This window comes from Chenopodium quinoa, unplaced genomic scaffold, assembly GCF_001683475.1.
Source record: "Chenopodium quinoa cultivar QQ74 unplaced genomic scaffold, ASM168347v1, whole genome shotgun sequence".
In the NCBI taxonomy this organism is placed as follows: domain Eukaryota; kingdom Viridiplantae; phylum Streptophyta; class Magnoliopsida; order Caryophyllales; family Amaranthaceae; genus Chenopodium; species Chenopodium quinoa.
Genome location: NW_018745281.1, coordinates 2,740,369 through 2,755,816, shown reverse-complemented (window position 1 = coordinate 2,755,816; position 15,448 = coordinate 2,740,369). Strand labels below are relative to the sequence as shown.

The window sequence follows — 15,448 nt, the reverse complement described above, 5'->3', positions numbered from 1 at the left end:
AGTTTTACTGAATTGAAATTATTTTCATTGAATAAAAATTATTTTTTATTATATATATATATATTGAAGTGAACAAAGCCTTAATATGGATAGCTCAAGTGGTTGGAACTTCCCTCCTAATTTCAGAAGATCGATTCTCACCCCGCCCTTGTGGCTCTCTAAACACAAAAAAAAAAAAAATAATAATAATAACAGTTGATGGACCAAAATTTACCAAAACAAAATGGTAGTAGTATTACGACCCAATACTATTTTTATAGAATTTGGCCCAACCAATCAACCATGCTTCTTCATCTTCAATCCTTCCCCTAAATTCCCCCGCCAAATTAATCAATCAACCCTAAACCCTCAATTTCCATACCAATTTCATATGATTCTCTCTCTAAATTCCAGTAAAACTGAAGAAATTAGCTATTCCACTTCACTTCATCTTCAATTTGAAACTTCTTTAACTCATTTCTCTCTCCTAATTTTGCCATGGCTCCGAAAGTTCTCATGGTCAGCATTTCAAATTTTTTGATTTTTAATTGATTTTTTTGGGGCAAATTTGATGATTATGTATTGATGATGATTGGTTTGCAGGTTGCGGAGAAGCCGAGCATCGCGCTCTCGATTGCAACGGTTCTTTCCGGTGGTAAAGTGAGTTTTTTCTGTCATTTTGAGCTACATTTTCACCTAATTTATTGATTATTTGTTGCATTTTCATTATATATTAATTTTCTTGTATTATTTTTATTGGGAAGAATGGCTTAGTTGAATGTGATCACACACTTTAAGTTGGAGGTATAATTTGAAAAATGGAATATTTTATGGAGAAGGGTTTTAAGGTATGAGAGAGAGGGGAATATGGTAGTTCACACTTCACAAATTAGCCAGGTTTAGTGTGAGTTTTGATGATTTTAAAGCATGGATTGAAGAAAACCCGGTTGTGGCAACGTACAGTGTTAACTTTGATTCTCTTAATTTGAAGGAAGTTTGATCAATTTTGTAGTAGAAAAAGGTTAAGGGGAGGGGTTCTATACTTCCATGCCTTTTGTCTTTTAACGATAGGATCACATTGTTATGACATTATTTTATTCCTTTTTTGATGATGAAATAACGTTTGAGAATGTGATCATTCTACTCTTCACAAACTTATGAACTTTCTTGTGGATCTAAGGTTTTAACTACTTTAGGTAGTGAACGTATAGTTGGTTTGTAATGTTTGAGATACATTCTAGGTTTTTTTTTGCCTTTTCAAACATGGTTTTGAGTAGCTGGCTGCCTAATCATCTAGTTTTTCTTCTATCTACGTCATCTTGGCCCCTTGTGTATAGAATAGATTAGGTGTGTAATAAAGAGTTTATCTAGGGATTTGTAATATCCTTGGCTATTCCTTTCTTATGCAGTGTCCCTCTTTATTATATATCACTGTTTGAGGTTTCTACAAAGACTTGAGGGTTTTAAGTAGTAATTAGGACTTAAGAATCACAATATTGTGGTGTCTGTAGAGGGTGTGGTTGATGCATTACATATTTTATATCCAATATCCAATTGTATCTGCATGTCGGCATATCATACTCCCAAAACCACCTTTTAATAATGTTATATCAGTTGATATGTAATATTCCTTCACAATTCAAAAAGTTTTCGTCTGTTTACTTCGTTGAGTTGGAAAAACTGTACATATCAGCTGATATGTTGCGTATTACTATTGACCAATATTAAGAATAGAAGGTTTGATAGTGGGCTTACGAAGCTGTTTAAGGATATTTTTTAATCTACTTTTGATGATTATGAGAAGTGTTTTTGCTTAATCTGGGAGTATTGTCAAAAATACATAAATTCTGGAAGTAGAACTAGCTATTCTGATACATGGGTCAGTGCCCCTCATTTCAGCAGAATATACCTCAGAAACAAAAACAAGTCTTTTAAAATCCAGGATCTAAGACTTGTATCTTCACATAAAACTTGTTTTGCTTCACAATAATATCATATACAAAGTATATTTGACAAAGTGACATTACTTCACATAAGATTACACTTTTTTTGGAAATTATATATTCCTCAAGTTGATCTCATGACATAGCAACAGACTCATTTTCATGTTTGTCTTGTGTTTATACAAAAATGCTGAAACTGCCATGTTTCTCTATTGTCTTTGTTTCAAGTGTTTGTGTCCTGCTACTGGGTACACATTCTTAACTCTGCAAATCCTTTTTGTACCTTTTCAGATGTCAACCAGGAGGGGAAGTACTGAGGTGCATGAATTTGATGGGAAGTTTTTGGGTCTTCACAGTTATTATAAAGTTACTTCAGTGATCGGGCATGTTTTTAGGTTAGGCTCTCTATTCCTATCTTCTGAGTTATGGCTTTTGTTCCCTTTGCTATTGATGTATGTATCTTTCCATCATTTTGCTTCCTTAAATCTGTTTTACAGTTACGGAAATTACTTCATGGTATTGTGCAAACTTTTATAATTTATGATGAACTGATGATGAGCACTTTAATTGAAATTTCCAGTTTATTGATATTCTCATGATCATAAGTGTAATTTTGGGTGCACTTAATTGTTTGACTGGCCTGTAATGCTATGATTTGACTCACATAGTCTCAGTAGCTTGAGCTATATAAAATTCATATATTAGGACTGATGATCATCTTTGTGTTTTTAGTGTAGATTTTCCTCCAGCATATCAAGACTGGAACACAACAGATCCTCTGGATCTTTTCCAAGCTCCCACTCTTAAATCTGAATCTAATCCAAAGGTGCGGATTGCTAAGTGTTATATCTGTTATTTTCATCACATTCAGTTTATGGTTTATTAGTGATTTTGAATGGAGATAAACTTTTTATTTTTTTATTTTTTATAATCAAGTTGTTTATGATAACTTCTGATGTATAACCTTTATGTGTATGTCATTGAAGTATTGATGGATTGCATATTGACAATGCCAACTAAGTTAGAGAAGGAATTCAAAACATTTTTAATAAAGAGATTATATTGAAAAGGTATATTGTGATTGGTAATGTGGTTCAACAAAGATACCTTTTGTATAAAATCTAGCCTGTAAATATCAATTTACCCTCTCAAAAAAAAGTCTTCTTTTTGGTGAATTGGAGCTGATTTTACATTCCTATGGTTATATAAGCTTTACATTCCATAATATTGGATCACTAATCAAAATGGCAATAGCACTAACTATGCTCTATACTTCCTCCGTTTCTTAATACTTGCTACACTTAGAATTTTTACCTATTCAAATACTCTACTTTGACTATGTATGATGATTTATGTTCAAGTAAAAACACACTCATGTGGGATCATGTTATGTTTGCCTCAATGTATATTTTCAATACATCAAATATATATAATTTTACTTATATAGAATCAAGGATTTTAATGAAATGCATTGGCAAGCGTGAAAATAGAAGTGTTGCAACTATAAGAAATAGAGGAAGTATCAAACTTGTTATGATTTTAAATTTCAATGAAACTATTAAAGTAATATTTTCTGAAAAAAATATTTTTTGGCTTTAGCCTACCCTTTTGTATAAACTTCCGGACCATTTTGTGATCATTTTGAGCTTAGTGTTTGAGCTTTAAGGTTAAAGCCAAAACTTTTCTTTGTGGTTGAGTCTGTTGAAAAAGTTTGCATACAATGAGAAACTTTTTAATGATTGTTAAATACTTGAAGGTAATTTTCTCTCTTTAAGTATCAATAGTTGAAGTCTGTTTTGCATTTTTTTGTTCTGGAAGGTGTGCTTGGTTAAATTTTGGAATGTAGATGGCATTAGGTGAATCTTGGTTGTCGCTTTGATTATCTTTTTTTTTTTTTTTTTTTTTGCCTTTTGCCTCTTTTATGCTCAGGCCCATATCCGGAGGCATCTGAGTCAAGAAGCTCGAGGTTGTAGCCATCTTGTATTGTGGCTTGATTGTGACCGAGAAGGGGAAAATATTTGCTTTGAAGGTACACATCCTCAATCATCATTTAGGTTCACAAGTAATCGGTAAAATCCTCAATCTATGCATGCAGAAAACCCAGTCTGCCACAGGTTCTGACCTTGCCTGCCAAAAGGCAAGTGTGCCGCATTATTGATTGTTTTAACATTCGAACTATCACACTTTGCATTAGATTTTAATTGTTTAATGAAATTCTTTTCTTTATTAATATAAAAATGGAGCTCTTTACTTATAGCTCTGTGTCTATTTGCTGCCTGAATTTTAGAACTTGTTTCAGTCAGACAATAATGTAAGGTTGCTCTGCACTTCAGTTATTGAGTGCACTGGTTTTCATTTCAAAGATGGGGAAGCAAGAGTTTATCGCGCTCGATTTTCCTCTGTTACCGAGAAAGACATTGCAAAGGCAATGGACAATCTTGTTGAACCAAACAGAAATGAGGCTTTGGCTGTGGATGCTCGTCAAGAGATAGACTTGAAAGTTGGAGTTGCTTTTACCCGCTTTCAGACTGGCTACTTTCAGGGCAAATATGGAAATTTGGACTCTCGAGTAATCTCGTAGGTTTCTACTCTTTGTTGTATTCTATGTGTTAGTATTATTTATCCCCAGTTTTCATGGGTAACCTTTAGTTATGTCTGTTCAGCTTCCCCTTTGTCCTCTTTGGATGCCATTTATATGGAAATTTGGACTTTTTGAGTTATCTCGTAGGTTTCTACTCTTTGTTATATTCCATGTGTTAGTATTATTTATCTCCAGTTTTCATGGGTAACCTTTAGTTATGTCTGTTCAGCTTCAGCTTCCCTGTTTGTCCTCTTTGGAATTTGGATGCCATTTATCTTTAATCGTTTGATTATGTGCATGATTGATCGTTTCATCTTAATGTTTCTATCGTGTATATAATTATTTTTCCTTGTGGTAAAAATTTGTTTTGGGGGGGGGGGGGGTGGTAAGTATGCATCTTGTTGCCAATAACATCTGTGCCTTTTGGTAAAAATGTAAGAATTACCCTTTTTTACTAGGGTAATTTTACTTTATACATGTACTTCCTATAAAAAAAAGTAGAATTCTAATTAATCAATTATTTCAGGGGGCAAATCTAGAATATGAGTTATTCAACTTTGAAAAAGAAAATGGGGCTTATTTTGTGGCATCCCAAAACAGAAGTGTGGAGCTTAATATTGAAATAAAGGGCGAAAATAAGCTTTTATGCCTCATTGTTTCTTAGGGCTAGGACACAAAAACAAATTGTTCTTGGTATGTTTTGAACTTGGCATCCCACTTATTTTTTTGTTTGGAGGATTTTTTTCTAATATGTTTTTGTCACATTTAGGCTAGAAATATGTATTACTCCCCCCCACCCCCCTTCTCTCCTTAATGGTGATGTGATTATGTTGATATTAAGAAGCTGTGATAGTTATGAGTGGCTCATGAGTTAATTGGTTGAAATGCAAAGGATTTTAGATTTACGTTTTTACATAGTTGATATTGCAGTAGAATGTGCTGAATAGGGCTAGAATTGAATTAATATCATTTCTGACTTTGCTTTGGAGCTTGATTACTATGGCCTTCATCCTTGCAGTTATGGGCCATGTCAAACTCCAACTCTTGGGTTTTGTGTACAACGCTATTTGAATATCAACACTTTTAAGCCACAGAAATACTGGGCTGTGCAGCCTTTCATTGCTCACAAGGGCTATGAACTAAAACTGGATTGGGACCGTGAAAAGTTGTTCGACCTAGACGTGAGCATCATCCTGCTATAATCTATACTGAACTGGCTAGTTGTGAATTTAAATTTCTCAGTATCTTTTCGATAGGTAATTAAGGCATTGAATAATAACAATGGGAATTTTCCTCCAGGTCTCCTTGATGTTTCAAAAATTGGTGATGGAAGATGGTACTGTTGAAATAATCAATGTATTTAAGAAGCAGGAGCACAAGAGTAGGCCCGCCGGTTTGAACACAGTCAATCTTCTTAAGGTTTCTGCCCCCACTCCTTGCATGAGTTGCGTCTGAAGTTGAGATTACATTATATTTCTTGTATCTCAGAGAAGTGTTCCCTTTCCATTCCTGGGCTTGTTCTTTTTATTGATAGTAAATTTCATGATCTAACTGGAAGGATCTATTAGTGTTTTTAGTGTCAATCTTTATATGTCTTAATCTATAAAACCTCTTCATTTAAAATTTTTTATTGACTTTTGGAGTGGACAAAAAGAAGAAGACATAATTACTGCATTGTTTCCTTTTCTTACATGCCTTGCTATGTATAATTGTGATCCAAAGTTCAATATAATTTGAATTTGGTGAAAAATTTTAAGAATATTTTGAATAGCAGTTTTTCTAGAATTTTCATCATCTATTTTGGAAAAGTGAGAAGTTTGATTCTCTATTTGTAGAAATATTGTACTGAAGATGTTTTGCTAATGTATTGTCTGATTGTGTCAAAAGGAAGTTTGTGTAACTGTTCACTGTTATTTGCCTATGCTAGAAAATAGGGTGTCTATAGCATGGTTAATTATGTTGAACTGGAATTTAAACTTTCAAGTACACTTGATAGTATATTTTGTGTCAAAAAGGAGTATAATAGTAATAATACTGAAAATATTTGCTAATATATTGTGTCAAAAGAAGTTTGTGCTCTTTTATTGATGGTGTCTATTGTTATTTGCCTATGCTTGAATTAGGGTCTGTATTGCACAGTTCATTATGTTGAACTGTGATTTAGACTTTCAGAGTACACTTTATAGTACATTTGTGGGACAAAAACTTACCTCATTGTTATAATCTTTAAGGTTGCCTCAAGTTCATTGGGCTTTGGGCCACAGATGGCTATGCAGATAGCAGAAAGATTGTACACTCAAGGTTTTATCAGGTTAATACTACCTTGTCTCAAAAATTGTTTAAATCATGGTTGCGTATGTCAAAGACTTGTTCATTTTATATTTTTTGGAAAACCTGTTTAGTTTCCATTGTTCAATCAATCAATCAATCAAAGCCTTAATCCCATAAGTGGGGTCGGCCTTCAAGTTTCCATTGTTGATGTATGGAAATTCAAGAAGTATTTAAAAGAGTTTGAGCATTAAACATTGTTTGACATGTAGTGGTTATTCAAGTTTATGCTGCTTAGCAAGTTATCATGTTTGATACTATTACTAAGTAAAGGATATCATAAAGATTTCAATTTTAGCCATAATTTCTTTTTTTTTTTTTTTTTTTTTTTTTTTTTTTTTTTGGCTTAATTGCAGCCCTGTGCTATTTTTGTGCGTAACAGAGCAGTGAATGACATGATTTTCTTAAAATAGTATGATCTTATATATTCTTTGTAAGAGTATATGTATGCTGAATTGGTGATACATGAACTGAATTTTTTCATGCCGTATAATGGTACTCTTGGTGTTAATATGGCACTAAATATGTACTTCTTCTGTTGGATTTGTCTTGTATTTTAAGTGCACACCAAATCACACCTTTCATTTTAGGATGTTCTTCAATAAACCATCTACTTTTGGTACATTTCCCTCTACATCTTTTCCCTAGTCCTTACCATTGGAACCAGCACTCTACCACTTTTTTCCTCTACCTTTTACTCTTCTTAGGTACTGTTCTCTTCATCTGCATTTCATTCACCTTATATTTCTATTATCATATCATATTAGTCCATAACTTATCTTATCTGAATTTATTAGCCTTTATATTATCTTATATAACCCTTATCTTATATAGAGTATTATTTTATCTGAACTCATCAAACCTTATTAGACTTTATATAAGGTGCTACTAGACCTTATTAGAAGTTATTATCCCTTATCTTATCTTAACTTATTAACCCTTATATTATATTATCTGAACGTATTAGCCCTTATATTATAGTCCATAGGTGCAGGGAATTCTGAAATGCCTTGGTGCGCCTTGAGCCTTTTTATGCACTGATCTGAACTTACCAAACCTGATATAAATGAAGATAAGGTGAATAAAAGTATATAACAGAGCCTTAATCTCCTTGCAAAAGGTAGAACATTAACTTCATTATGGGATGGAGGGAGTATATAGGAAGATTAAATGAACTTAGAGACTGAAACATACTAATACATGGACTGCTAGATGTTTGGTATATGGGATACAAATATGATTTGAATCTAGGAAGAGGTTTGTGTTCTTTGAGATACATATTGAAAATTTAATATTTTAAGAACCTAATGTGGTTAGATAACTTGGAAGGTTCTCGTCAAAAAAAAAAAAAAAAAAAAAAAAACTTGGAAGGTTAAGTTAAAGATGGAAAATTTAATTTGTTTGGGATACCAATGATGTATAGTAATGGTAGGAATTCTTGTAAGGTCAAGTTTAAAGATGGAAAATTGAAAGGTGTAAAGTGAAAAGATTGTCTCGGATGTAAAGTTAGATCATTTTAAAATTTGGTGTTGATGAGTTTATGAAGGTTCAAATGCATGTTAACTTTGCTGTGAGAGTTGAGAGGTGAGGCAAATTCTGAAATAATAAGATTGTTATCTCATTGTGTCACGTTGTGTTATTTTATTAGGCTCTTAGCAGGCATACAACTTACCGTGTCTGGTTTTACCAACTCCATATCCTTAATCATTTGTGCTCTTTTTCTTTGATTCCTAGTTCTTTACATATGATTTAGTTGCTTCCTTCCATCATCTTTCTAGTGCCTGTTGATTACTCTATACCTTACCTGTCATCAAGTTTTGTTGTTGATTCCACTTTTGAACAGTGCTATACTTCAAGGCGTGACTGTTATGAGAAATTTCAAGCTCACTGCATATGCAAATCCTACCCTAGGGAGCTTGATTTACTTTCTTGATCTTGAATTGTCCATTTTCGTCATTCTCAGTTTCAGGTTAGAGCGTCTCTTGCTCTCACCTTAGTTTGCTACCTCACCCTTAAGCCTGAGAGCCACACCTGATTTCCATGAGTTGTAAGCAAAGTTTTGATAGTTAATTTCTACCTCCAACAGTCTTTTTCCCATGCTGTTGCATGGCAGTTGTAGAAATGGAGCAGCTGAAGGTGGCGACAACGTTGTTTATTGCAGAGGTGGTGGCTTTCACATTTTAATTTTTTATATGCAACAATGATAGTAGTTGTGGTATTGCAACGCTGAAGGCTGAAGTTGTGTGGGGACGAGACAAAGGAGTCTTGAGGAAATGCAGTGGCCAAACATGTGGAACTGTGGGGGTTTCCTTGTATGTCCTTTATATATTCAACACCCCCCCCCCCACCCCCCTCTGGTGCAAATAACCTAAATGGCTGTTGTTTGTGTCAGCATTCATTTATGTTACTTGGGATTTTGAGATTGAGATCAGACAGGAAGTAGAGTGGATTTAAAGTGTGTTCTTCTGGTCTATGGATGATGAGTATATTGTCTTGTGATATGAGAATCTGTGTGGAGATCATCAGATTGGCAGACCTCAACAAAAGGCATTCAGGGGGTAGTTTGGTGCTAAGCAGTAAGCATACGTTAGTCAAGTGTTTGGCTGGTGATGTGTTCCCTTTACAACCTAAATTCCTATGACATGAGTGACTGAAAGAAGGTATGGTATTGATAGAAGGTGGGGGGATATGTTGGCAGATCCTGTATACATCATGCACTTGTCCATGAAATTTTGCATGCCAATTTTTTTCTTTTCATTGGTGAGATGAGGTGAGGAATGGGGTAGCCTGTCGTAGCCATCAACTTTGCTTTAAATTACCTGCAAAAAAGGACCTTAATTTTCTGAATGTCTTAGGCTTGGATCTGGATAAGACGAGACTGATATATGCTAATATGTATGCATTTATGCTATTTCTTCTGGATGACATTTAGTACGAGTTATAGTAACAGGATAAATGATCTTCTATTTCTTATTACTATCATGTAAACAATGACCAACTTCCTGGCTGTAAAACCTCAAGTACAGAGAATTTTTTAAGGGCAATTGGCGTTGCTCACGCATGCCTGACCCTGAATATTGCATGAAAGTAAAAATGATAATTGATCCCTTCAGTTCTGGACTGTTAATGTCTTTGTCCTGATGAACGAGTTATGGTGCCCTTTCAGTTATCCTCGCACAGAAAGTACTGCCTACCCTTCTTCGTTTGACTTCCGAGGTGCACTTGTTACTCAACAGAGTAATCCCTTATGGGGTGGTTATGTACAGACCTTACTGGCTGATGGTTATCATAAACCTCGTTCAGGAACTGATGTAGGCGATCATCCACCCATTACCCCAATGCGCTCAGCTACTGAAGAGATGCTAGGTTATGATGCTTGGAAGTTGTATCAGTATATTTGTCAGCACTTTATCGGCACCGTGTCTCCAGACTGCAAATATATCAGGTACAATCTCTCTTGTTTTGTATTCTTTTGTCGCACTCGTAGAATCTTATAATCATACTTGTAATTGCTATTATAGCATGGTATAACACTGTGACTTGGTATGACAGCAAGTAGAAAGGTCGTAAGTTGTCTTGTTGTAAAGTATGTGCTGTTCTGGTTGCCTTTCATTTAATGAGGTACTTTCATTTCAGGACAAAAGTTGAATTTTCATGTGGCGGGGAATCATTTAGTTTTACAGGACAGTATGTCACTGCTGAAGGATTCACCTCCATCATGCCTTCGTTGGCTATAAGTGAGAAAAAGCTTCCCGACTTTGCAAAAGGTGAAAGAATTAAAATATCAAAAGTTGAACTATATGAGGTAATCCTCAAGATCTAAAGGTTTATGATATACATAATTTCTGCTCTAAAGCAAATTAGGAATTAGGCTTTTACTCTTGACTTTTGAGTCCATGAAGCTGGAAAGGATTTCAGGATTAATATTTGATAATGCATGCTGGTGGGTTATAATATGCCTGTAAAAACTAAATTCAAGGCTCCAGACATAGGTTTATGTAGGATATTTTTACCATAATGCACCCTGTAAAAACAATCCATTTGATTACAACCCAAAGCTCCTCACGATTATTCAATTAACATTTCACACTAAAGACTTTGATTTTGGAAGGATGGAACCAAGTAAGAAAGAATTTTCATCCTGACTGGGTTGTCTTAAACTGTGCTTGTCTTGGATAATTAGTGTTACTTCATGGTAGTTTAGATTTATTTAAATATATGATGCCAAGGGGTGATATAAGCTATGCAATGGCATAGTGGTGTCTTCAATTGATTTTATTTAGTTAGGGTGCTTTTTAATATTAGAAACAACTTAAAGGTGGCTTTTTGTTTAAAATTCGAGGGAATTATGTTTGTCAACCATCACGGTCTGTTTATTGTGCATTGGTATGTTTGCTGAACTTAACTTAGGGAGTGCTCTCGTTTGTTTATGTTGACATGTCTGAACTTTACTGATATTGAGTAAATATTATATTTTGAGTGTATCTGAACTTATTTTTTCTGAAATAATTCAAAATAAGTTGAGGTGACCAGAGTCGTAATTGTTAATAACAGTATTCATTGGTAAATTTTAATTGGTTTTTGTTTTTGTGAAGTATTTTGTTCAATAACTGCAGCATGTGATGACAGTGTGCATCCTGGGGATTTAGCTACAGCTCTGTAAAGCCATTGTTAATTTCATTAAATAGTATAGATTAAATGGAAAAACTTTTGTTGATTGGTAGATTCCGAGTTGAAATTTATGTACTTTTTGATATAAAAGTAATTAGCTAGCAATTAAATCTTTCATAAGTCAATATTGCTAATTTCATTAGGTATTATTGATGAATGGAAAAAGTATTGCTAATTGGTAGATTCGGAGTTTATATTAAAGTATTTAGAAAAGTAAGTTATATAAATAAAAGTAATAGTCCAGAAATTAAATCTTTCGGAAGTCAACATTGATCTAAATTTTGATATTAGGCACACAATAAAAGGTCATGCTACTTTGATATGTCCTACCCAATCTTAGTAATTGGTGCAAAACACTTGAATAGATGATGGTACAGCAATTTGTTGTTGGACACCAATTTATGCTTTGGATGGTATTATTTAGTAATTGACTGCAAGTATTTGTAATGGTTTAATAAGTAGTGCTTCTCGGTGCTATGTTTAATAAGTGATATCAAAAGGTGAATAAGACTTGTAAGAGACAAGGTGATTGGAAAAGCAGTTTTGGAAGCTCAACTAGGGACTTAGCCCCATGATGTAAAGGTTGCACAAAGAATCTCCTCTTCTGTATTGCTTTATGATAAGGTCTTTGGGACTGTTTGCTTCTATAATTAGGTTAGATTTTGTGCTAGGAAAAGCTTCAAAGCTTGGATAAAAGTTTAGTAAATTGATTTGTAGGCTTTTGTATATTGTAGGGGAACACTACGCCTCCTGATTACCTTACTGAAAGTGAGGTCATTTCCCTCATGGAAAAGCATGGGATTGGTACAGATGCATCCATTCCTGTACACATCAATAACATATGTGAGCGAAACTATGTACAGGTCAATATCACTCCCTGTGAATCTCTTTGATAATTATTATGCACTGTAATTGATACATTAATCATTTCTATTCCGTTATATGCTTCAAAATCTAGGTGCAAAGTGGACGGAGGTTACCAGTGCACTGATCCAGATCTTTGTCTGCCAGACATTCGGAGCTTTATCGAACATCAGATTACTCTAATAGCGAAGGGGCAAGCAGATCATTCACTTGTTGTGAAGCATGTTATTGAACAATTCACGCAGAAGTTTGTCTATTTTGTCAAGCAGGTGAGTGTTCTTTTCTTTCCATCCTATCACCTTTGATTTTGGAGGGATGGAACCAAGAATAGAGAATCTTCATCTAGACAGGGAAAATCTGATTAAGATTTAGGGGCACACTTTAAATTGTATGTAATAAAGCTGGAGGGGTTATAACTCATATAAACAGAATAGCCACATACACACTAACTAGTAGTCATGGTGCCTATCTTTGTTCCCCTGCCAAGCTTTAGAAAAGGTAGAAAGGCAACCACCATTCTACTTTTTTCTATGAAGGTGGTGAACCTGATCTCTATAAAATAAGATTTCTATAGGGCGCTTGAGTGGGTACTATTCATGCAATTTCTGCATCTTTGTTGCTTCATGTAGGGACCATGTACAAAAGTGTAATCAGGTAGTTCTAATCTGGTTTTGTTTTTGGTCATTTTTGGGTGATGAATCATTTGGGCTGAACTTCTGTTCAAGTCAGTTCTGTTTTTACTTTTTAGTTAATTTATCATGAAATAACAATCAGTATTAGAATTGATCTATATTTGTTCAGACTGTCTAGTTTTGCATGTAGTTCAGATCTAGGTGGGTTTTATGTGTCGGATTAGAATTCCAGATTTAACCATGTCAGGAATATATGCTAATCCTGTCTTTTTTTTTTTTTTTTTTTGAAATCAGCTTAGTGACTTGTGATAAATATCTTAGTTTTTTGTAACCTGATGTAGATTGAACATATGGATGCACTATTTGAAGCCCAATTCTCTCCGCTTTCAGAATCAGGGCGTGCGTTGAGTAAATGTGGAAAATGCGCAAGGTACATGAAGTACATTTCTCCACAACCACAGCGTCTTTATTGCAATACTTGTGAGGACGTGTACTATCTTCCTCAAAAAGGCACAATTAAGGTTTTATTTCTAATTCCCTTTTGCAGTGTACTAAATTTGTTGCAAACTCTCTTACCTTTCCCTGCTCTCTTTTTCTTAGGGTAGTTAGTGAGATCCCTAACCCTTTCAAGTTAGATTTGGGCAAGGTTTGGTGTCAACAGAGGTTTTAAAGAAGGTGAAGAGGGGGGGGGGGGGGAGGGGGGGTAAAGAGTCCAACCTACACAAAATATGGTATTCCCAAGGGTGTGTTAGGGGTAGCCAAAGTGTCCAACCAATTTTACAAACGATCAAAATATGAAGTGGCAAAGGTCACAAACTCCGCACTTCCCTCTAGAAAGCTAGGGTGGATGAGTTAGTCTATTAAGCTTTCCTCTCTTTTCTGCTATTGTTTTGTTTGTGCATCATGGATGGAACTATTGTTAAGTACTCATATCTTAAGTCAATTTCTTTTTTTTCATTACTTGTTTGAGCCAGTAAATATTCCTTTCCTTTGTTACTTCGTATCTTATTTCTGTTTCTGTGCTGTTTGCTTTGTAGCTGTACAAGGAAATTGTTTGCCCTTTGGACAATTTTGAGCTCTTGCTCTTTTCCATGCCTGGTCCAGAAGGCAAATCATTTCCCCTATGCCCTTATTGCTACAACAACCCTCCATTCGAAGGTGTAGACAAACTCTTTGGTGCACCCAAAACTGGTCCTGGCAAATTGGGAAAAGGGTCTGGGATGCCTTGCTTCCTCTGCCCCCATCCTACATGTCCGCATTCTCTGATAGCTCAAGGTGTTTGTGCATGCCCGGAGTGCAGTGGTACACTTGTCTTAGATCCTGTCAGTGCTCCTAAGTGGCGGCTTTACTGTAACATGTGCAACTGCCTTGTCTTTCTACCTCAAGGCGCTCACCGGATCTCAACAACCAAAGAGCGGTGCCATGACTGCAATTCTACTATCATAGAAGTTGACTTTAATAAGAATAACTCACCTTTGGCAGATGGAGCTACCTTGCATGCAGGATGCATTCTTTGTGATGAGCTCCTTCATTCACTGATCGAAATGAAGCACGGAAAATCTTCTTTCAGGCGTTTTGGAGGAAGAGGGAGGGGAAGGGGAAGGGGAAGAGGAAGAGGACGAGGCGGAAGGAAAGATATTGATCCCAAAATGAGTTTCCGGGATTTCTGAGACATATTAACCTCTTGTAATTTACATCTACACTCTTTTTCCCTATCGCTAGTTGGTTTTGACTTACAGAATTTAATCTCCTTAATCAGCAAGAAGGTTATTTGTAATTTGTAATGCATTTCTCTTTTTGATCAAATTTTGTTAATCTTTTTCAGACTGTTCATGAATCAGAATTGATATGAGTCTGGTATAACTTTCCTTGTCCTTTCAGGAGGCAAATACTAAGAAATGTGCATCCTAATGTCGAACTACAAATTGAGGCGTAGTTTAATGCTTGTGTGTGAGCTATTGCTGACTTAGAATGTGGAGCATAAAGAACAGAAAATATTAAGGCCGACAGTTCTCTTGTACACCGCCCACGCTGGTGTGAAATAAAAATAATCTTGGAAAGCGTATGTGACACTAAAAGGGGAAAGATCAAAAAGGAAACTACGCATTAAAATGTGAAAATTAAAGAAAGAAAATGCCAGTATTATTAAATGTAGATGTTTAAATGGCTTGATTTGGTGTTTGATTAGGATAGCAAGAAAAGTAATGTTTAGACGATGTTGATTACACACGTTCACAAGGCATGTGGCCTGTGTCTGGAGCAATTAATCTTTGATATGCACCATCAATAATATAACTGATGCCGATTAGATAAACAACGGTCCGTATACCGTGCATCCAAGAACATAGGCAATGCTGGTGTAATTGGATGCTCGTTTTCCCTGCTGCTCCTTGTACTACACATGCTTAGAATCTCCTAATAAACCACCGTTCTTGGTGCACCCGGATGCA

The 15,448-nt window shown here is 35.2% G+C and overlaps 1 protein-coding gene across 1 annotated transcript; it reads left to right on the top strand.

Moving 5' to 3' along the window:
* Positions 1-14,831, top strand: LOC110711530 (DNA topoisomerase 3-beta-like). The gene is given in 14 exon segments (XM_021889940.1): positions 1-498; positions 583-639; positions 2,214-2,317; positions 2,655-2,748; positions 3,852-3,951; positions 4,256-4,499; positions 5,522-5,684; positions 5,803-5,922; positions 6,735-6,814; positions 9,998-10,276; positions 10,468-10,636; positions 12,237-12,635; positions 13,340-13,519; positions 14,036-14,831. Coding segments are annotated over 14 exon segments (2,643 nt in total). The 5' UTR covers positions 1-477; the 3' UTR covers positions 14,669-14,831.
* The last annotated feature ends 617 nt before the right edge of the window (positions 14,832-15,448 follow it).